General features: G+C 38.5%; 1 protein-coding gene across 9 annotated transcripts in view; it reads right to left on the bottom strand.

The window, feature by feature from the left end:
• The window catches only part of Psd3 (pleckstrin and Sec7 domain containing 3), a 383054-nt gene that overhangs the window by 192809 nt on the left and 165248 nt on the right, over positions 1 to 24997 (bottom strand). For 8 of the 9 annotated variants that reach the window (XM_059244224.1, XM_059244226.1, XM_059244225.1 and 5 more), the window contains 4 exons: positions 23926 to 24129; positions 23739 to 23819; positions 21196 to 21308; positions 18568 to 18626 (listed from right to left, as the gene is read on the bottom strand). In XM_059244224.1, the coding sequence (XP_059100207.1) occupies positions 18568 to 18626; positions 21196 to 21308; positions 23739 to 23819; positions 23926 to 24129 (457 nt within the window). Of the gene's footprint in view, positions 1 to 18567; positions 18627 to 21195; positions 21309 to 23738; positions 23820 to 23925; positions 24130 to 24997 lie in introns of those variants that run through there. The other variant, XM_059244232.1, reaches the window with a different exon arrangement.

Raw genomic sequence — 24997 nt, forward strand, 5'->3', positions numbered from 1 at the left:
CGTGAAACAGAAACTGTGGAGGAGCGCTGTCTGCTGGCTTCCGCTCTTGGCTTGCTTCTAGGCTCATCGCTTCACTAGCTATTATACTGCCCAGGGCCATCTGGCCAAGATGGTACTGCCTACAGTGAGATAGCCTTCCTGCATCAAAAGACGACCCCACACAGACCTGCCCACAGGCCAATTTTCCTAGGCAATTTCTCAGTTGAGGTTTTCCGCTCAGTTGGCTGTAAGCTGTGCCAAGTTGACAAAACTGTGACATGAGGGTTGAAAAACTGGACTCTGATTCCGAAGGACATTCTACCACAAGGAAAAGACTATCCCAGAGCATTGCACACTACAGATAAGTCTGTCAAGCCACATGTCAAACTTCACTGTCCTCTAACTCCAAAAACTGCCAGAGACCCCCAACTTTCAGCAAGCACAGGCTGATTAGTAGGTAGGCATCACCAGAAAGGCAAAATTCTGCCCCAGCAAGACGATACCTCTTCAAAGGCTCAGGTGATTATTAAAAGTTTGAGTAATTGTTTTAATTAAGGAACATGTGCTGGTACAGAAACATATGGCTATTGTAAACTTAATGATCTGTTGCATAGTATAAGCATAACTCTTAAGGTTGATAAAATTTTCATACATTCATTGTCCCCTGGAACCAGAGAATACCTCCGAGGAATGCCCAAAAGGAATGCCTTGTGATATGTGGCTGGATCTCTATGGAGATCTAATGTGCTTTGGTTGTTTTAACATAGGCTACTCATAAAGGATATTCTTTGCTGTCTCTCTGTTTTGGTATCAGATTGATATCACTCCCACAGCGAATCTGAGAAGTGTCCTCTCCCATTCTCTTTACAACTGAGATATATACTTCACACCTACAGGCATGCAATGAGCTTTTCACTGCGGAGAGATCTTCATTTACTACCTTAACTGACTAAAGGTCTACTCAGCGTCTGTACTTCTGAGTTCCAGTAGTTTCTTTCTTTGTTGTTGTTCATTTCACCTAAATTACCTATTTTGTTGACATACAACGATTGGCAGTATTTACTTAGGATCCTTGTATTTCTACAAGGTCAATAATAATGTCCCCTCTTTCATACTGCATTTTGTAATATGTGTCTTCTCTCTTTTCATGGTTTGAAAATGTCATTGATAGGAGGCTGGAGAAATGGCCCAGCAGTAAAGAGCACTGACTAGTCTTCCAAAGGACCTTGATTCAATTCCCTGCAGCCACATGGCAGCTTACAGCTGTCTGTAAGTCCAATCTCAGGATGTAACGACCTCACACAGGCACGTATGAAGGCAAAATGCCAATGCACATAAAATAAAAACAAATCATTATTTTCTTTTAAAAAGAGAAAATGTCACTGATACTATATAAGAGTAAACCTATGACCTATGAATCCACTAATTTTTATTGTTCTTCTATTCTGTATTTCTGCCATATGTTATATTTCCTTTAGTTTCATTAGTTTACATGTGATTGTAATTTGTTTCTAAATAGGCAAGATGATTAATTTGCACTCATTCTTCCTTTCCAAATGGCCCTTACAGCAAATTCACCATAAAACACTACTAATGTATCCTAAAAGATGTTTTGAAAAAATACATTTTTATTTTTATCCCAAATTTCTTCTCCATTTCCATTTTGAATTTCTTCCATGACACATTGTTTATTTGGGAGTATACTGTTCTAATGTCCACAAATTTCCTTCAGTCCCTTTTAATTTCATTCCACGATATAGAGAACATAATTTGTACAGTTTCAATCTTTTCACATTTATTGACTTGTTTTCTGCCCTGCTCTTTACAAAATCCAAGAACACACTAACATTTGCCCCTTGTTTTACAGGATGGCACATAGAAACACTCCAGGAAGAAATACATAGGGCTGGTCTGAGAGGCTATCGAGCACAGAGACTTCTGTCTTTTGTGGGGCTTAGATATTCACCTACTTGACATATGTCTGTCTTTACCAGTGCCATCCCCTCCATGTGTGCGCGTGTGTGTGTATGTGTGTGTGTGTGCATGCGTGTGCGTGTGCACGTAAAGCAGAGCCAAAGTATATTAATTAAGCGAGGAAGGAGTCCAAGAACTAGAGAGGAGGAATATCCCTTTGTGGCTTCTATAGCAGCTTTATTACAGTCATGACTGATTAAATCACTGCCACTAGAGGCAACTCAATCTTCAGGCCTAGTCTCCCCTACAAGCAGCGTAGGCATGTATAGGATAGAAAATGAAAATCCTAACCTTCTAATCAATGGTCTGGTCTCTTGGAATCCACCCCTCCCATTCTGCAGCTACCCAGTAAGCCACAAAGAGTTAATTCCAAATAAAAATCATTATCACCCAGAAAATCTCAAGGGATTAAGGGCTCTCTATAAGAATCTCCTCTCACTTAGAAAACTGCAAACATTTTAGGAGGTCTGTATTAGGTGCTACATGTTGAAGACCAAAAGAACCAAAGTTTCTCCTAGATCTTTTCCAACCCTGTGCCTATAAAGGTTCTAATTCATGTGCCAGAGGCAAAAAACAAACACTACTTATTTTATTACAACATCCCAGGTGCCTATATTGATTCAAAATGTTACAACTTCTTATTGAATTCTTTTATTGTTATAAAAGTGTCCTACTTTGACTCTAGTAAAAGAGTACTATCCTGAAGTCTACTTTGCTGACAGAAGTAGATGCCTCAATCTCTTACTCTTTTGTAAGTGGGGGAGGAGAACTTAGGGAATACTCTCTTACTGTGTCTGAGACACACTACTTCTTTGTAGGTCCTATATTATTTGCTGAAAGTGAAAGATTTAAAATAGTTCGGCAATCCTGTGAGTCCTTCCATTCCTCTTGTAGTTTTTTTCCCCCCAAAGGAATTTCTGCTATTGAAGGAAATCCCAGTCTAGTCATCAGCTGGCCACTGAGCCACAGGAGCAGAGACTTAGAAGCCACATGGACAAAGATGGAGTCTGCAATGGCTCTAGCACGTGCTGAGACTCGCTTCCAATGCACCAGCAGGCAGACCACCCCATCCTCCCCTGGATGTTCTACCTATGCAGCATCTTAGGGTCAGGAGGAAGCTGCAAGCCTATCTACTTCTCTGGTCTTTCTTTCTTGGGTATTCATGAAAGGTTTTCTAAATGACCAAAACCATGTCAGTACTTACCAAAGCTCCATTTGTGTACAAAATTCTCCAAGCTTCCCTTCTACATAATTTGATATGGTGCTTGTCAGAACTTGTCACCATCTGAGGCAACAACAATATTCAACAGCTGCCATAGGCAATTTTCACTGAGTAAGTGCAGAGCCAGGGCAAAGGAAGACAAATCCCAGGGGTGAGTAGCTAGACAAATCATTGACAATCCTCTGGAAATGAGGCTTTGGATCACTCCACATTCCTGCCCCAGTAGACATTCATCTTCTGGTTTCACAGTCACTGTGATTTGTAAGGCCGTTGGTTTTAAAGGCTGGTTCTCACAGAGCTGAAGAGAAAGGATGTAACTTGACAAGTAAAACACTACGCAATGGTTTTTTGGACATTAGGTGTTTTCATCTGGTTTCCCTTGAATACACTCTACACTGCTACAAGCCTGGGTTAATTTCCAGAGTCCTAAAAATGGTGACTATCTCTATCAGTGTTATCAAAGTTATATTAAAGCAGATTTACTGAGGTCCTTACTCTGCCATTCTGGAGGTACTGTAATATTTTCAGCATTCTTCAAGGAGACTCGTGAATAACATCTTTAAAGACTACTGGGTAAGCATGGCAACATAAGCTTGTAATCCCAGCACTTAGCAGGTGTAAACAGGGGCTCAGGAGTTCAAGGCCATCCTCAGCCATATAAGTAGTTCTTTGCTATCCTGCACTACAAGATACTCTGCCTCAAATAACAAAGGAAGTTATTGTATGAAGAATGCTTTCTCGGTACACTGAATTTCTACTGTAAATGGAACTGTCACCATTTTAGGAAACAATGGTGTGATTTATAATACTTTCAAACAGCATCAAAGTCTACAGTCTTTTTTGGTTTAAAAAACACATACTTCATTTTAAATCCATATTTATTTTGATTGTTCATTTAGTAGCTCCTCTGGTATACTTTCAGTGATGACTATATCATTTCCACAGTATTAATAAAGATACCCCTAGAACATACCTATAGACTTTAAAACTGCAATTGGAAATGACCTGCACTGAGGGAGACCTGCTCCCTCCCCCCCACCCCCAGGGTACTCTTGAGGAGGGAGAAGTGAGAAATATGTAGATAGAAGTATAGAGGAGAGAGACAGTTAGAAAACACAGGATAGGTCGGGAGGGCTGGGTCAAAACCCACCCACCCCTTCTGTCTCTTCTAAAGGGCTTTTTTTAAAAATCCATCCATCCATCCATTTATTTTTATTTATTTATTTATTTATTTATTTATTTATTTATTTATTTATTTATTTAAAACCAAAACTTATTCTAAGCCACAGTCATCCTAGGGTGCTGTGGGATGTTCTGTATGGCAAATGTGTTGCTCTGATTGGCATATTCCCCCCCCCCCCCCCCCCCCCCCCCCCCCCCCCCCCCCCCCCCCCCCCCCCCCCCCCCCCCCCCCCCCCCCCCCTCCCCCCCCTAAAATATCGATTAGCCAGTGGCTAGGCAGGAAGTATAGGCAGGACTAACAGAGAGGAGAAAAGAAAGAACAGGAAGGCAGAAGGAGACACAGCCAGCCGCCACGAGGACAAGCAGAATGTGAAGATGCCGGTAAGCCACGAGCCACGTGGCAAGGTATAGATATATAGAAATGGATTAATTTAAGCTGTAAGAACAGTTAGCAAGAAGTCTGCCACGGCCATACAGTTTGTAACCAATATAAGTCTCTGTGTTTACTTGGTCGGGTCTGAGCGTCTGTGGGACTGGCAGGTGAGAGAGATTTGTCCTGACTGTGGGCCAGGCAGGAAAACTCTAGCTACCCTAGGGTCTGTGGGTTGCAGTCTGATTGTTCTTTGCTTTATATCTAGAATCCACTTATGAGTGAGTACATACCATGTTTGTCCTTCTGGGTTTGGGTTACCTCACTCAGGATGATATTTTCTAGTTCCATCCATTTGCCTGCAAATTTCATGCTGTCATTGTTTTTCTCTGCTGAGTAGTACTCCATTGTGTATATGTACCACATTTTCTTAATCCATTCTTCGGTTGACGGGCATCTAGGTTGTTTCCAGGTTCTGGCTATTACAAACAATGTTGATATGAACATAGTTGAGCATGTTTCTTTGTGGTAGTGATTGAGCATTCCTTGGGTATATGCCCAAGAGTGGTATGGCTGGGTCTGGAGGTAGATCGATTCCCAATTTTCTGAGAAACCGCCATACTGATTTCCACAGTGGTTGTACAAGTTTGCACTCCCACCAACAGTGGAGGAGTGTTCCCTTTGCTCCGCATCCTCTCCAACATAGACTGTCATTAGTGTTTTTGATCTTAGCCATTCTGACAGATGTAAGGTGGTATCTCAGAGCCGTTTTGATTTGCATTTCTCTGATGATTAAGGATGTTGAGCATTTCTTTAATTGTCTTTCAGCCATTTGTGATTCTTCTTTTGAGAATTCTGTTTAGCTCTTTAGCCCATTTTTAATTGGGTTGTCCAGTATTTTGATGTCTAGTTTCTTGAGTTCTTTATATACTTTGGAGATCAGTCCTCTGTCAGATGTGAGGTTGGTAAAGGTCTTTTCCCATTCTGTAGACAGTCTTTTGGTCTTATTGACTGTGTCTTTTGCCCTACAAAAGCTTCTCAGTTTCAAGAGGTCCCATTTATTAATTGTTGTGCTCAGTGTTTGTGCTGCTGGTGTTATATTTACGAAGTGATCTCCTGTGCCAATGCGTTCAAGTGTACTTCCTACTTTCTCTTCTATTAAGTTTAGTGTAACTGGATTTATGTTGAAGTCTTTGATCCACTTGGACTTGAGTTTTGTGCATGGTAACAGATATGGATCTATTTGTAATCTTTTACATATTGACATCCAGTTATGCCAGCACCATTTGTTGAAGATACTTTCTTTTATCCATTGTATAGTTTTGGCTTCTTTGTCAAATATCAGGTGTTCATATGTGCGTGGATTAATGGCAGGGTCTTCAATTCGATTCCATTGGTCTGTATGTCAGTTTTTATACCAGTACCAAGCTGTTTTTATTACTATAGCTTTATAGTAGAGCTTTAGGTCAGGGATGGTGATGCCTCCAGAGGTTGCTTTATTATACAGGATTCTTTTAGCTATCCTGGGTCTTTCGTTTTTCCATATGAAGTTGAGTACTTTTCTTTCCAAGTTTGTGAAGAATTGTGTTGGGATTCTGATGGGGATTGCATTGAATCTGTAGATTGCTTTTGGTAAGATTGCCATCTTTACTATGTTAATCCTACCTATCCATGAGCATGGGAGATGCTCTGGTTTCTCTTCAGATCGTATAAATCTTTCACCTTTTACTAAAGGGCTTTTTAAAGGAATGCAAAGGGGTGGCGCAAAAGACCTCCCCCCAGCACAGCCAAGTGTAGAACATCCCAAACACCTGGTGACCTTGCACGTGGTCAAACCATCCCCTAATGCAGCCCTGCTGTGTAAAGCAAGCTCATCTTTTTCTAGAAAACCTTTGTGTGCTCCTGCACTGCACATACCTTCAGGTTCAAATATCTTCATCATCAGAATCAACTAAACTTCAATAGGAAAAGTATTTTGGGGGAATATATTAAATATTTTAGTTGATCAAGAAAATATTTGAATCATAAGGGAATATATTTTAGAAAAATGTAAATATTATTTCTATAAGGGACTGGAGCATGAAGATGTTGACATATTCAGGAGGAAGTAGAGGACTAGAATCAATCCCCTGCTGGCGGGGAGGGTTGGCTATGCCTTGGATTACACAGTATAGAAGCACAGTGCAATCACATAGTGCATTGTGTGCCAATTTCTCTTACCAACAGAGAAAAAAGGTAAGTAAGACGTATGGCTTTCTCTGTGTCAAGGATGTCCAACTACCTCTTGAATACTTGATTAGTTGAAGCTGGTTATCATTGCCCTTTGTTGCCTTTCTCTGGCTTACTGGTAGCTCTTCTAAGAGAGGTGTGCAGGCAAAGGTGAAGGCTGAGTCTGTCCACTTTAATTCTTACTGTCGTGGATTTAGACATTCCCCCTTCTACAAAGTTTCATAAAAAATTTAATCAAAGTAAAAAAATAAAGTGTCTTTCATCCAGAAACCTTCTTCATGATGCTTCTATTCTCTTCACCTTGTCACATAAAGTCACATGGATTTTAAAATATCATTCAAGCAAATGCTGTCCACTGGGTAAAGTGACCTCCAGTTACTTTATATCTTAAGAATTCTAGTTTGTATATTAAGAATTCTTAGTATAGCAAAGATGCTCATATATTCATTCTCTTCACAAGTTGATTAAAGAAGGGTAGGCCTCTCTAAAACAAGGCTTGACCAACTACCTGAGTTCCTTTTTATGAGATCAGTAAAGAATAAAAACTTGAAAAGCCATCCTAACTCATTTATTCATAGAGATGTATTACTTCTCAAATCTACAATGCAGATGACTCCCTTGGAGACAAGAAAGAATTTAATCCAAACTTGGAGAGTTAAAGTATGCAAACAGGAAATACCATAAATATTAAGAATCTTGTTTGAAACTTTCAAATATTATACTTAAATGTTTAGGTGATCAAGGTGCTATCTTGAAGAAAAAGTATTAGAGAGGAAAAATCAGACTTTCTTATTAAAGGTTGACCAAATAAGCTGAAAATTATTCTCTACACTGATTATATTGCTGCATTAAAATATTTTCTCTTTAAGAAAGATTTTTTTTTATGTGCGTGTGTGTGTGTGTGTGTGTGTGTGTGTGTGTGTGTGTGTGTGATTTTATGCTTTTACATCATGGGTGTCCAGGTATCAGTGGAGACCAGAAGGCGGCATTGGATCCCTGGAGCTAGAGTGTCTTAGTTAGGGTTTCTACTGTTGCCATGAAACACCATGACCAAAAACAAGTTGGGGAGGAAAGGGTTTATTTGGCTCACTTCCACATCAGTGTTCATCACTGAAATACACTGAAATGAGCTGCTTACTGGTTTGCTCTTCATGGATTGCCCAGCCTGCTTTCTTACAGACCCCAGGTCTCAGGGATGGCACCACTCACAATGGGCTGGGACCCCCATCTGTCACTAATTAAGAAAATGCTCTACTGGCTTGACTACAGCCTGATCTTATGGAGGCATTGTCTTAATTGAGGTTCCCTCCTCTCAGATGACTTTAGCTTGTGACAGGTTGATATCAAACTAGCCAGGACATGAAGTTATAGGTGGTTGTGAGCTAGCTAATGTGGATCTGGAGTCTGAACTCAGTCCTCTGGAAGAACAGAAAGCCCTCTGACTAGTGGAGCCATTGCTCCTGCTCCTAAAATAGATTTCTTTTAATAGAAAAGAGTCTTTTCTCTAGGTATCTTTTAAAGACACAGTGAATGTCTTTATCTTTTAAAGATATAGTGAATGTTTTTTTGGAGGGGAATTCTTTGTTTTCCAAATAAATAAATTTAAATGTTTTAGACCAGTCCTAGTTCAAACTTTAAGAGAACATTTTAAATCTCACCTAACTAAGTTGAGGGAGGAGACATCCAAACTGCAAGCAGTTTTAAAGCAAATTTAAAAAAAATATTTATGTGTTTGTGTGTACGAGAAAGAGAAATGTTGTGTGTGGGCACTAGATCCCTGGATGTAGAATTACAGATGGTTGTAAGCCGCCAGACAGGTGCTGGGACTTTGACCTCAGGTTTTCTGTAAGAATCACAAGTATTCTTAAATACAGAGCCATCTCTTCCGCCCTTAAAGAAGTATTAAACCGACAAATTCTGTAATTTCTGTAAAGGATCAGACAGCAAATATTTTATTTGCAGACCATAAGTTTTCTGTAACAACTGCTCAACATTGCCATCACTCTGTAAAGATTTTTAAAAGTAGGCGTGGATGTATTCCAGTAAAACTTTATTCACACACACACACACACACACACACACACACACACACACACACACCAAAAAAACACAACAAAACATAGAACCCAGATAGATTGTGCCCGTCTGTACTGGCTGGTTTTGTGTGTCAACTTGACACAAGCTAGAGTCCTAAGAGAAAGCAGATGAGAGCCAGCTGTAAGGTATTTTCTCATTTAGTGATCACAGCAGGAGAGCCCAGCCTATGGGGGGGGTGCCATCTCTGGGCTGCTTGGTCCTGAGTTCTATAAGGTAGGTTGAGCAAGCAATGGGAAGCAAGCCAGTAAGCAGATCCCCTCCATGGTCTCTGCATCAGCTCCTGCCTCCAGGATCCTGCCCCGTGTTGTAGAGTTATTTTTAGGCGTGTTACTTTTGCTTATGTTGCATTTGTTTAACTCTGTGAAGCTGTGTTACTGTGCCTGTCTAAAACACCTGATGATCTAATAAAGATCTGAATGGCCAATAGCAAAGCAGGAGGAAGGATAGGCGGGGCTGGCAGGCAGGGAGAATATATAGAAGGGGAAATCTGGGAGGAGGAAGAATAAAGGAGATGAAGGAAGAAAAAAAGAAGAGTGGCCAGACAAGGAGGAGTAGTCCAGGGGCCATCCACCCAGCTACACAGCAAGCCTCAGAGTAAGAGTAAGATTTACAGAAATAAGAGAATGGGAAAAGCCCAGAGGTAAAAGGTAGACAGGATAATTTAAAGTTAAGAAAAGCTGGCTAGAAACAAGCTAAGCTAAGGCTGGGCATTCGTAATTAAGAATAAGCCTCTGTGTGTAGTTTATTTGGAAGCTGGGTGGTGTGTCGCCCCAAAAGAGCAGAAACAAAGGACAACAGCCCTGTTTGAGTACCTGTCCTGACTTCCTTCAGAGACGATCAGCAATGCTGAACTGTAAGCCAAATAAACCCTTTGTCCCCAATTTGCTTGTTAGTCATGGTGTTTTGTTGCACCTATAGAAACTCTAAGACACCATCGTTGGCCTAATATGAGTTGGCATGATAATAGATTAAGCATCCTGATAGATCTGGTCTCAATTTCAGGTTTTCCCTTAGTCAGTGGATTCTCCTCCACTTCACCAAAAACCAGCTCCCAACTGATGAAAGGGGAAAATGGAGACTTTTGTTCGCCAAGCTACCCAAGCTCTAGTTAAAACAAAACAAACAAACAAAAAAAGCACTCAGCAAAAAGGCACACTGCTCCTAACAAAGAAATGGACCCTTCAACTAAGTTCCAACTATCATCAGTAGTCTCAGACCTAGTAGGAACTGCCAACAGAATGAAGTGTCCACCATGGAAGTAGACCACAGCACAGATTCTGAGTTAGGGCTGAAGAATTGGGCAGAATAATCATCAAGTTATTAATTTTTAATAACGGAAGAGCTGGAAGCTTTGTGGGACGCGTGCTTTGGGAGAAACTAACAGCTCTCATTGTCCGTGGGTAAAATCCAGCTTGGTAAGTCTTGAGATAATAGAACACAGCCAGCATATCACACACACACACACACACACACACACACACACACACACACACACAGAGGACACTTCCACCTCCTCCGACATGTTATACTACCTGATGAAACAGTACACCTCTGACTTGGTAGCGACCTCAGCTAAGTGGCACTGTTGTACAGCTCAGGTTTGCTTCTGTTTTGTTTGCCGCTCTACCAAGGAAGTGGAACTGTGTTGTGCTGCCCTCTGGTGTTCATCACTTTAGATGCACTTTGGTGGGCAAAGCAGACTCCTCTGCAAAGTTTCAAAGCCGACTCTTGCACAGCCCTGGCCAACAACTCAAAAGGGGGCTTCTCATGTCTGGAATTGGGGTTTTTGTTAGGTGGTCTCTGGCTCTTAAGAGGGAATTCTGTCAGCCCAGATGAGAAAACTGCATTAAAACTGTATATGTACATTTAGACCCTGTATTATGTGCACTTTTTAAAGATAAATAGTAGTTAATGTGCCCCTTTCAGCCATTTATATTGATTGCTATTTTACCCCCTCCCTTCTCCTGTACTTACCTTCCTCTCCCTTCCCTAAGGGATCCCCCCTTTCCGTTTTCCCCATCACATCATTTGTTTCTCCTCTCTCTACCTTCTTCCATATTTACCTCCCTCCCCGTCTCTAAGGAGCCCCTGCTCCCATTTCCCGTCAGATCACTAGTATGCAAGGAACATTACGTGGACTCAACAGGTTCTATTTGTACATACAAATATACACATGCATACAATAGCAATTAATTTAAAAAGAGGCCATGGATTTGAAAGGGAGTGTGAGGATTTGAAGGAAGCAAAGTGAAGGGGAAAACATAATTACAATCTCAAAAATAAACAAGAAGAATTTTTCAAAGCAGGAATCTGCAATATGAAGACTTAGCTTCTTTCACAGACTCCAGTCACCCATTTAAGAGGTTGAAAACCCAACATCAAGGATAGCCGAAATCTTGGTGGGTTTTATCCACCTCTCCTGTAACATATTGCCACTGACAGTGGTAAGAAGACACTAGGCACTATACGAAGAGTTGTCAGTTCTAGGGTTCTGCTCCAGGTTTCAATAAGCTCAAATCTGTTTTGTACTAACACTAAAAGCATTTATTTTGTCAGGCAGTGGGTAGTGGCACACACCTTTAATGCCAGCACTCCAGCACTCGGGAGGCAGAAACAGGCAGATCTCTGTAAGTTCGAGGGCAGCCTGGTCTACAAAGCAAGTTCCTGAGAAACCCTGTCTGGAAAAACCAAAACCAAAACCAAACAAAAAAAAGCATTTACTTTTTCACTCGCATTGTCTCACAAGTATTCACCAAACAATTCTAGGAGCTATATGACTTTTGACATATTTCAATAGAGTAAGTGTGAAAGCAAATATAAAACTCCAGCTGTCCTCAACTAGTCCAAATAGTAAAAGGACTAAAAAAAAAAAAAAATGCTACTGTTTCCACTCAATTGTCTCATATCATAAAGTATAATCATAATTATAAAAAGTATGTTGTTTATTTAGTGGACTTTAATGACTGAATAATGACTTTAAAGTTTTAGATTCAGTTCATAATGCAGTATTATTAAAACACACAAAAAAAAAATCACCTCTGTTGGGGTCTTCAAACATTTTCAGAAGTATAAATATATTCTAAAACAAAGTTGGAAAAATGTCCTAAAAATAGAGTCTAGTAATACTTAATTAGAACATTTTTTTTAATTTTGAGGAAATAAAACACATTGAACTCTGTCAAAACACAAAGATTTAATTTGACTTTTAACTTGGCTGTCATAAGAAGAAATGAGCTGAGTCATGGAGAGTAGAGGTCTAGTAAGTTTTCACTCATTCTCTTCATTCTTAATCTTCCTCTCTCCAAGGGAGGGAGGCAGGGAGAGGGAAGGAGGGAGGGAGGAAGGGAGGGAGGAAAAGGAAGGGAGGGAGGGGAAGAGGGAGAGAGGGAGGGAGGGAGGGAGGGAGGGAGGGAGGGAGGGAAGGAGGGAGGGCAAAACTGACTTAATAGCGAGTTTCACATGCCTTATTGTACAAGGGTGAAAACTCAGAAGGAAAAGTACTGATAAAGTAATGTGTTGATTAGATCCAAGGCCACTACATGAGCCCACTGACTCAAGAGATAACCACTCTGACATATCTTCTTCATGTGAACCTGTTCTCAAACAGGGTAGAATTAAAAAAAAAAAAAAAAGTGAAGAAGCAGATAAAAGAATGGAAGAGTTTTCATTTTCAGAGGTCACAGAATTGAATGAAATTGACTAGTGCATAATTAAACTTTTACATACTTAAATAAGGATTGATTCTTATTAAAAGCTACACCATTGCCAATATGATAGTGAGTGGCACTGCATTTTAAAGGTCATTTTAAAATTTAAAAAAAAATAAAACTATGACATTTTCCTGTAAAAACATTCCACAGCTGAAGGCTAGATTCTCAGTCTAGTCCGTACACACTCCTTCTGGTAATATATAATATTTTAAAAACATAATAATGGTGAAAACAACTCAGCTAGAAACCACCATCACTTCTAGATCCAAGCCTACTTGTACTTCTGTGGACTTTCAGCATTGGTGAGGAGTTTTACATGAGGAGAGTTAGTGGAAGCCATTATGGCTGATCAAGAGAAAAGACAGCAGTGTGGGATCACATACCAGATATTAACATTACAACTCGTAACAGTAGCAAAATTACAGTTTGAAGTCCAACAAAATAATTCTATGGTTGGGGGTCACCACAACATGAGGAGCTGTAGTAAAGAGTCGCAGCATTGGGAAGGTTGAGAACCACTGCCATAAGGGAAAAGAGATCACATTCACAGCTAAAATCCTTTATTAGACTTGTAACTCGGGATAGGTTCCATAGCAGAGGACACCAAGGATACAGGGCAGCACAGACAGAAGGACATAGGGAAGCTAGGACAAAGGGAGGAAGGCAAAAGTCTAGTTATAATAATTCCAGATATAGAAATTCCCAAGGACATTAACTACATATGGCTCATCAGCTTCATGGAGGGCTGTAAAGCCTTTACATGTAGAACTCCTGGGGAGAGGAGAACCATTCTTTTACGAGGGTTTCCCATGCTCTGGTGGGCGACCCACACACATGAACACAGGAGCAGCACTAATTAGACTTGGTAGGATACCAGCAGCAAAAAAGCACAAGCTAAGGTTGGGAGGGGGACATGTTGGAAGGATACAGGAGAAGTTGGAGGTGGGAAATTTGGTATGGATATGATCATATTTCATTCTATACATGTATGAATTTTCAAGAATGAAAAAAAAAACACAATACAAGAAAGTAAGAAAGTATTGTCTTAAGCCGGGCGGTGGTGGCGCACGCCTTTAATCCCAGCACTCGGGAGGCAGAGCCAGGCGGATCTCTGTGAGTTCGAGGCCAGCCTGGGCTACCAAGTGAGCTCCAGGAAAGGCGCAAAGCTACACAGAGAAACCCTGTCTCAAAAAACAAAAAAAAACAAAACAAAACAAAACAAAACAAAAAAGTATTGTCTTAAATAAAAACGTGACAGTTATCTTCCAGTACTTCAAGTAAACCAAATACTTATCTACCCTTTAAATTCCCACCAAGTCCATCTAAGAATTAGTTTGCTGGCTGCAAATGAAACTTGCTGCTGTGAAGGCACTCTTACTATATTTTAAGATTAATCTGTTGCAAAATGTACACTTAATCCTTTCATTTCCCTACCAATATGGCATATTTATCAGGTTCTACCCTGTGTTTAATTCTTTAATCTTAATACCAAGCACAAGGAAGGTCATGCCTCCTGTGAACTCTGACCACAAAGATGATACTCAGTGCCCCAAGGACAAGAGATCTGTATGGGAACCAATGAAGACAGTAGACACTCGCCTTAGGAGCAGTACTCTACCTCTTCTACCCACAATACCTGGTGGGTGGATTCTACCAATACTGAAGAGCACACAGCAATGTTGGGAAAAGCTGCTACTGAAAATCTCAAAAACCAATGTTAAACAGTAAATTCTGTCACAAATTTATCTAACAGTAACTTCCTTGACACAGCCTCTAATCATGTTTTGAGCTTTTAGCCTGATACTGGTTGCATATTTCTCGAGATTTCCTAGCTCTGGATTTGTGGATTTGGTCAACAGTGTTCAAATGAGCTCACTCTTCATTGGGAGCCAGTTCCTGCCCCCGCTCCCAACCCCAGCAGCACCCTGAGAACACCAGTCCTAACTGCTCTTCTGCCCCTGCCACCTGTCTTCAGACCAGGCCACAATCCTGGGGAAGGGGAGATGAATCCTTACGATGCACCAAACATATGAGAACTAGTTAGTTTTAGCCACTAGAATTTACCTGAAGCCTACTCCAAACAGAAATGATCAAATTTATTCTCATATGTCAAATCCTTCTATTTATAATATTTTGCAATAAAACAAAAATGGAAACAAAAATGTCAATCCTACTTCCATATTCCAAGCAATTTTAGCATGCTTAGTGCTTAAAACTGTAATTTAAAAGTTTTTATTTATAGACATTTAATTCTATGTACATTTTGTAGATAATGAAACATTGAAAAAAATAAAAGGGATTACTGAGCAAGTCAGTCATGTGATCAAAACTTCAAAGTAGTTAATCTACAAGAGTACTCAAGATAAGTATAAATAAGGTACTGGTGCTAAGATAATGATAAACCACTCCTTTTCATTTTGAACTAGGTAGTAAAGAGCAATAATGAATTTTTCTGGAAAGAACCAGTGTATACTTCATATTTCCCCCTGGCCTATTTAATGAGGCTTAACTATAATGCAATGTGAATTTTTAAAACCTTGATGTGTTTCTACAACAGCTTCTCATTTATCTGCTAAACATGCCTTCAGTTAAATCTGATTAATAGTAACCAGCCTAGTCACCCATGATAGAGGAGCTCTGACTGATGGAACATATGCTTGCCCAAATGGTACAGAACCTGAAACAGTATAGGGCACTACTGAGATCTGGTGAATGAGAGGATGCATACATCAGACAAAGATGGAAAAGCAGTGCAACATGTAATGTGGCGCTACCTACTAGAGGTTATTATATTAGTACTCATTCCATCATCTTAATTAGTGAAAATAGCAGGATAAACAAGGACCATACCAATGCATTTACAGAGCATCATTACTTAAAGAAGAATCACAAACCAAAGCAAAACAAAATAAAATAGCCCAAATCAATTAACCCCTAAGTTAGCCCTTCCCTGTAGAAAGCATGAAGACAAGCTGGATTTAGTACTTCTTAGTCATGCTGCTGTGCTGCTGTTAGGGCACAATGGTAGAGAAGAGAAGGGAAATGGCATATTAGTTTACCCCAAAGGGTTATTCTGGCACTGGGCCAGGGAGTCGATGGTGATGGCCTATGCAGGACAGCAGTAAGGCAAAGGGAAGAAGCATACACTAGAAAGAATTCACTCATCTTCTGAATGATTCAGCCTCAGAATGGCCATGCTAACCAGTCATACACATACTAGAATAGATCAGGCAATTATGATGCAAGAGAATCTACATCCAGAATTATGAACAAACACTTACCACCTAGAAGGAAAGTTTATTTTTAAAATGAATCCAGAGGGAAAGATAGGAGAAACACATTTTCATATGGTTAGCACTTATGGTAGCAACTATAGATCCCACAGATTTATAATGGTATTCATTGTATAACAAAGAAAATCATTACACAAAACCTAAACTCTAGACAACCCTAAGTACATAGCATATACTTTTACACACTCAACCAAGGCCCGAGAACCAATTAACACCAAAAATACAACCCAGATAATGATCCAGAGAGATTTACTGTAATTACAGTTTTCCCTTTTATATCAGTAACACACTACTTTAGGCAACTGCTAATTGTCTACATTCAGCACAACTAAAGGCAACATTCGAATATTCTTGCATCCCAATGTCAAAGGAAATGCAATGATTTGTTTGTTCACTTCTTGGTTGTTTAGCAGTGTACCTCTGTGGAGCCCGGCTGGCCTCAAGACTCTCCCCACTCCCACCTTAGTTTCCCAACTTCCGGGATTCCAAGAGTGTGCCACTGTGCCCAAGGCATGAGGCTTTATTGGATCCCCTCAAGAGGTCTGAAGCTGGGATTAGGACAGATGGTCCTGCCCTTGTGATTCTGCAGCTGTGGTTAGACCCCAGGAGATCTACAGTGTGTCTACATTCAACCACAACAGGTTAGCTGAATAAAAATTAGATGTCATATCCATACTTGCTGCTTTATTTCAAATTATTTTGAGCAGTAAGATGTATGCTTACTTCAAAGTATTATTAAACATTATGAGCTCTTTTTAAAAAAAGCAATCTAGGATTTAATAGAAAAAAGTCTCCCAAATCTGACAACTTTTACAGACGTTATATAAGAACCTCAACATTTTTCAACAAGAATGAAATATTAGTACGTTTTTCCATTATCAAATATTTCTTAATCAAAAGATGATAAATACAGAACTATTTTATGTTAATGGGACTTAAAAAACATCCAATGTGAAGAGCTAGGAATCACTGGATAGGTCAATGTTATATGTGCACATCTATACTCAAAATGATCCTTTTTGACCAAAAAGTTAGGTGATGAAAGTATGGAGTGAAAGGAAAGAGGGGTAGGAGGTACCTATCATCACATAATTCAAGGAACCATGTTGTAAGAGCACCTCTTGTCTGACTATAGGAAGTGAGCGGACAGTCCACAGCTTAAGTCCAACACTTAAAGGTTCTCACTTAGGGAACTACAATACTTTAATTTCTGGACTTCTGCTACATGTCTCCAACCCACCAAATTACTCTACATAATCCTTTAAAATATGCAAAAAAAAATGAACTTGTGAGTACTTTTAAATATGTTACCATGGTATTAACATTATGATCTAGTACTCAATTTCCCCAGACTTCGCTGCTGGGGGACCGCTTTCTGCACCCTAGTCCTCTGCTAACAGCTAGTTCAACTTAAAGGTCCCATAGAGCTCCACGCTAACTGCTTTAGAAAGGAGCTCTGTAGTATCAAGAGAACGGTGTAATTGTTTAGGATAATGGAACAGAGAGCTGCTAACTAGTAGTTTTCACATAGCTTCTAAAATTACTAAGTAAAATATATTAAGTCAAGGGTTGATATATTCAATTACACAGAAACTTGAATTTTTCCTTCAAAATACATGGATCTAGAACTTTGTTCTAAATAAATATAGATGAGTTTAGATTTTCATAAAATACTCTCATTTCCCAAATGTGAACTTGATAACTAAAATGATAAAAATTTTAAACTATTACCTGTAATAGAAACATCATTATAAGTTTATGATGTATATCTTTTATTTTAAACAGAAGATGAGATACATTGATTTTGCAGTAGGTTTTATTTTGATATTTTAGCTAGTTAACAAAGCAAGTGAGTTGAAGAATTCAGAAAAGACTGAGCTGATATACCTATTAAAATGTAAAAATGAGCCGGGCGGTGGTGGCGCACGCCTTTAATCCCAGCACTCGGGAGGCAGAGCCAGGCGGATCTCTGTGAGTTCGAGGCCAGCCTGGGCTACCAAGTGAGTCCCAGGAAAGGCACAAAGCTACATAGAGAAACCCTGTCTCAAAAAAACCAAAAAAAAAAAAAAAAAAAAAAAAAAAAAAAAAAAAAAAAAAAAGATAAAATGTAAAAATGGCAATTTCAGTTCTAACTTATATTATCTTTCCAACATTGTACATCAACCACTTGACTACCTAGCCAAAAGACAACAAAACAAAACCCAAAACAAGTAAAGCCTCTGCCTGCCATCTGGTGGAGAAAGATGATACAGAATACACACACTGAAACCAAACCAGGCACCTACAAAATACAGCTTCTTTTTAAAATTACTCTCTGTGCTAGCATGTGGAATGAAAGGGATATTTCTTTTTTTTTTTTTTTTTTGGAAAATTTGTATTTATCTACATGTTATGGGAATGCTCTAGAGAAAAGGCAAGGAAGGGCAGAGAAAACTATGTATGAACACAAAAGCAAAGACAAGCTTGTAACGTTGCAGAGTCTATGAGGCAGCATCACAAACCTACACTTACATGGCCATGCAGGTCTGTGTTGAGGAGCATCATAGCACAGGTGAGGCAATGGACTCCATCTGCAAAAAACAGGGACCGCTGTTAACGGAGCGTATACCAAGCTGTGCTAGACACAACTAACTTTGTTTGGAAGGCAGACGATGGATGAGACAAACTGTAAGGACTTCTGAAGATGGCTGAATTCCTCTAGTGATAAATAAATTGGTACCTCCTCCCTGAAGGGCAATATGGCATTGCATGTGCAAAGCCTCCAGCAGTGTCGTTTAACACAGCAACTCTTCTGTGGCCTGACACTAAGGAAACAACTAAGGATCCACATAAATACGAGAACACAGAGACAGACGCTGCTGACAATGGGAGACAAATGTAACCCTCCGGAAACAGACGTTTGTAACGTTGAGTGTATTAGGAACGCTGTGCAGAAACACAGGTTGGAGTGAAAAGAGACTTGATAATCAGTTATATGAGAAACATATTTATGTTCAGTATGATTCTATGGAATGTAAATATTTCTAGAAGAATACGTCAAAATACAAAGATATCTCTGGATCATGAAACATATTTCTTTTTTATTTACACTTTCTCAATTTTCTGTAGCATATGGTATCAATGTGAAAATAAATAATCTAACACTTAAGGTATACAGATTATTATTATCATAGACATACTTTACAACATTCTTTAAAGACCACATTTAGATTGTGTTAATTCTTCTAGGATGTTATAGATAAAGCCAAAACTAAAACACTGAAATAATCTGAGAGGATTAAAAAATTAAATATTCAGTAAAATGCAGTCAAAGACTGAAATAACATGCCTAACTTAAATGGGATTATCACTTTCATCTTATTTTATAAAGTAATATAAAAAGTACATAGAGCTAAACATCTTACCTTCAAATATCAGGTTAGCTTTTCTCTTTACTAACTCTTAACCCAAGTATAACAGATGATAATAGTTTTAGAGATATACCAAATGCACAGGAAGGAAGTTTGTTTTTAAAAGCACATCTTTTACTTTAGTTGGTGGTTTCTCTTATGTAATGTATATACCTCACTGCATATTTGTTCTCATCCCATTTGCTGATCATAGGTCCAAAAGCAATTCCAGGAATTATCGTAAAAGTCTGCAGCAGACACTCCAACACCCTCCTCAAGAGCACATCTACCCACTCCCACAGGCCCTGCTGTACTCTCAAGCACGTTAACATCCTCTTAGACTTTCAGGTGTAATGGAAACAACTCTCCCCCACCTCTTGGGTTCTCCAGTTGGTGCGGACCCCGTGATAGAACAGATAAATAATTGGTCCAAATACTACCAATTCACATACAAGCATGTGATATTGATGACGTAGCTGATAGCTACAGCCTGACAGGGTGGGGTGAGCAAGGACTTTGATTACTATCAGTCTCTATTCAGAGATAATTACTGTTCCTTGACCATCTAGTCCTAGTAATTTATTCCAGAATTAATAAATTTGTGAGAAACTTTCACATTTAAAAGTGAATATGCTTAAAACTTGAAACTGCATTGCTACCATACTTTAAAAGGAAAAAGACTCTCCTTCTGGGTAGACCAATAGTTAAATAGTTTACTCTGTAAAAACAGTACCACAAACAAACTCATAATTTCCTAAAGTCATAAGTGAAAGGTAGCTTTAAAGATTTTAATTAATATCAAACAAAAGCATCAGAGATTCAATAAAGCTTCCATAGAGATACAGAAATATGCAAAAGAAATTACTAAGCTAAACACACATGGATTTTGGAAAGTATAGTGATTAGGACTGCTGTGGAATAATCCTTCTGTACACCATAAATATGTATTACTCTCATCAGTTAATAAAGAGCTGACTGGCTAGTACCTAAGCAGGAATTATAGGCAGGCTAACCAAACTAGGAGAATGATGGGAAGAAGGACAGAGTCAGAGATGCCAGCTACCCTCTGAGGAAGCAGGCCATGTAAAAAATGTGGTAACAAGCCATGAGCCACGTGGCAAGGCATAGATAAGAAATATAGGTTAATTTAAAGTATAAGAGTTAGCTAGTAACAAGCCTGAGCTATGGACTGAGCATTTATAATTTATATTCAGTCTCTGAGTCAGTTATTTGGGAAGCAGCTGCCAGTTATTTGGGAGCAGGTGATTGGGACAGGGAAACTCTGCCTATGTATGACTATAAGAAGAAGTAAGAAAACCAATAAAGTATTACAAACTACTTTGTACATCAAATTCTGGAGTAGCAAAGTTGAGCATAGAAAGTCAATATAAAGAAAGTACACTGCCGATATGTAGAACTGAATTATATTGTAAAATAAAATAAAATAAAATAAAAATTCTGCTGAAAAAAAAGTACACTGCCATACTATGAATTTTTAAAGAGAACAAAAATAATTAAAAGAACAAAAAATATCATGTTATTGAACATTCCTTAAAAAAGGTAATATGAAAAAATAAAATGAAAGGTAAAGAATAGCAAATGAAACTAATGATTCCAACTTGGATTTAAATAAACTAGAAAAAGATATAAATTAAATATAATTTCTTATATTTTTTTACAATAAATGTAACTTTTTTAATAAGGAAAATAACCACAGTCATAAAAAATTTCAAGCTTCTCATTCAATTACCTTGTGAGGTGATAGTGTCTGGATTACAATAAAAATATCTATTGGAGAAATGTATTAATACTCTCTCACGCTCCTGCGTTTCTCCCACAAGAGAAAATGCTTTAAAGAAATACCTGAGAAAGAATAATAAAGGAGAGAAATATTTAAGAATTTTACATTTTGTAATATTTGACAGTTAATTAGAGAAAGGCAAGGGAATAATTATACAAAAGCATCCTACAATCATTTATCCATACTTCCTAAAATATTCACTAGATGGTTACTCAATATAAATAAACTTATTTAAATTCTACAAAATGTGGGCAGGACAAATGGCTCAGCAGGTAAAAGCTTGCCACACAAGCCTGAGGACCTGGATCCATATATTTAATGCGGAAAGGGAGATTTGGTAGCAGGCACCTATAATCTCAGAATTCCTGCAGAGAGATGAGAGTTGAAGACACGAGAATGGCCCAGAGGTTCACAGGCCAGCTAACCTAGAGAACTCAGGGTAGCAGCAGAAACAAAGAGAGGCCTGCCTCGAAAACAAGGAGGGCCAGGGCTGACTGTAAAAGTTGTCCTGATTTTCATACTTGCTGTACCACATGGATGCCTGCACTCCCTCCAACATTATACACACACACACACACACACACACACACACACACACACACACACACACAGGAAAGGAAAGGAAAGGAAAGGAACGAAAAGAAAAGGAAAGGAAAGGAAAGGAAAGGAAAGGAAAGGAAAGGAAAGGAAAGGAAAGGAAAGGAAAGGAAAGGAAAGGAAAGGAAAGAAATATAAACTTCTATAAAATATGTCACAGTAAGAACAGAAAGGCCAATATATTAAGAAAACCTGAGAAAGGCGGGTGATTTCCAATTGTAATTGTCAAATGGTAGGTTTAAAAAGAAGAAAAAACATTGATGACTCACTTGTACAATCATACCAGCTATGTGTTAAAACCTACATATCGGGGTTCCTTAGTCATGTGATCTCCATCTGTTACTAAAATGTCAGGTGCACTCCTTTGCACACAGCAGATTTGGGCTAATTTATTTTGCCTCTTTCACATCATCACTGATACATGAGGCAGAAATTAGGAAATATAACCATAAGCTGTTCCTTATATCAAGCAATATGTTACATATAAAAACCATTCAAACTTTTCTAAGAAGTCTTACTACCATAAAGTACATGTAATGAACCTGATTTTCATGAGACTTCGGCCTCCTTTCTTACCAGAGATTTGCACTTCATTATCCTAAAGCATACCGACCACTACTTCTGTCTAGCTTTTGAAATAAACATGTAAGAGCACAAAGCACAGGTACAATTCATTCCTTTACTCTTGGATGCTTTCATTAACTAACAGCCTGCAAGCAGCCAGGAGCTACTCTAATAGAACCACCCCCATTTCACCTCCCAGGCTTCTGTTGTCTGACCTGCAAAACAAAGGGACAGTACTGGATGATCAGGACTCTCTGAGGTTCATATGTTTTCAATAGTTCATAAGATTAAATGCTCACTAGATCTTATGTTCAGTAGCTCAAATGTGAAAAATGAGTACTAGTGTGTCTTCATTTAAAAAAAAATCTCATCAGATAGTAGACATTCCAATCTATTTCACAGATAACATCCTGTAGACTTTATTGGTTGAGCTATTTTTATTTCAATCAAGAGTTAATAACAACGTATAATCGGAAAAGATTTTGTACTTGCTATTTCAAGGAAATACTTAAGGAACAAAGACCTCTAATTTCATAGTCAGCAGTCTTTTTAACTGCTGGACCCCAAACTTCCTATTCAACAGAATTCAAAGTAGGGTCTCATGGAGACATGTATGTGCTTGTGTGGACTGCAGAAGTATTCACAACAGATGAACTGTGGATGGAATACAAGTAACCACTGATGGATGAGTGAGCAGGAAAACAGTGGATGTCTATACAGTGGAGTATTACTCAGTTTAAGAAGGTTTAAAAAATCCTGTGATAAATTACAACATACAAAAACCTTGAGACCATTATACCTAACAAGCCAAAAAAAAATCCCTCCAAATATTGTCTGATGCTAGGTATACGAAGTAGTCAACATAGTCAAAAGAGTGGTTTCTAGGGAGAAGGAGAGTTATTTATCATCAGGTAGTTTTAGCTCCCAGAGGAGCAAAGTAAAAGAAATTAGTGACTGGCAGTGGTTCAGCTCTGTGAATATATTAATGCCAGTGACTGTCCTTAAAATGGTTGATAAGAAATTTAATTGCATATTTTAACTGCAATAGAAAAATTAAAGAAACCATCAAAAGAGACATTTTTCCCAGATTTGATTTCAGGTCACACTGTCCTATGCTACATGGACTCAAGTTTATTATTATATACAGAACATCAGTTCATGTTTACTTCTTTCACATTCTCTGTTTAGGATCCAGACTCTCATCTAAACCCACAAAACAAATGGAATCGGGGTGAAAACAGGAAGCAGACCCAAACCAGAGCACATGACTCCCTCTGCTAAGAAGTCATGACTTAGAGGTGATGAAGAACAGAAGTGATGTTTCATCATACCTGAGAGACTGATCCAGCGTCATCCCTGTGAAATCAAAAAACTTCAGATACTCTTCCGCAACGAGTTTACTAAAGTCATTGCTGTAAGGAAACAGAGTAGAGTTGTTTATTGAAATGACAACTATTCAAAGAAAAGAAAAGAAACAGGAAAAAAAAGGTCAGACAGGAAACGGCCTCGCGAACGTACTTTTTGCCTAGATGTTTTGCAACGTCTGATCTTTTGAATCTGTCTAGATGATACAAGCGTCTGGCCAAGCGTTTAGCTGCTTCCACGTTGCTGTTCGTGCCGTTACTGAGACTTTCTGTGGTCTCTTTTTCCAGAATCTCAGTGCTCCCCATTTCAGAGTGAGCGTCTGGTCGGGTTTTCACCTCTGCATGGCTATGGCCACCACTTAAAAAAAGAAAAGAGAAAAGAAAACAGAAAATTTTTCTTGTACAACAAAAGAGAAATAATGGATGAAGATACTGCAACAGTGTAACATCAACTATATAAAATTATTTTAAACAAGACTGTTTTCTATTTAAATATTTCACAACAAATATTCAGGCACTCTATTTCTAAGGACTATAAAAATAACTGTCTCAGCCAGTGGTTCTCAACCTTCCTAATTTGGTGACCCCAACTGCAAAATTATTTTGTTACTACTTCATAACTGTAATTTTGCTACTGTAATGAATTGTCATGTAAATATTTGTGTTTTCCAAGCGGCCCCTGTGAAAGGGTCATATGACACCCCCAAGGGGTCGGAACCTACAGGTTGAAAATCACTGGCCTAAGACCTAAACAAATCATTTTGATTTTAGGACCTTATTATTTTTAAGTGTTGAAAACCCCAATAAGTTTCTGTTTAATGTCAATTTTATCTATTGATATGTACCATATTGGTAAATAAAACAAAACGTAAAGCATTTAATATTTTCAGAAATAATTCACTTTGTGTATTATACTTAATACTTTTTTTTGCTAAAAAACAGGTTCTCCGATAATAAAAAATTAAGTGATTTACATTTTTTTTTTTTTTTTACAGATTGCTGGCTAGCTCTTAGAGGAAAACAGGATTATCAGAACCACCTGTTGATTAAACCTCTTAATTTATTGTTTTGACTGAAATATTTTGAGAAAATCTGTCTTCACACAGATACTTAAGTACAAAAATGTATATTTTAACATTCCTTTTAAATAACTGTGGATATGCTTTATATATATGTATATATATAAAAAACATGAGAATAAGAAAAACATAATTTCTTAAAAGTCA

This window comes from Peromyscus eremicus, chromosome 17, assembly GCF_949786415.1.
Source record: "Peromyscus eremicus chromosome 17, PerEre_H2_v1, whole genome shotgun sequence".
NCBI lineage: Eukaryota > Metazoa > Chordata > Mammalia > Rodentia > Cricetidae > Peromyscus > Peromyscus eremicus.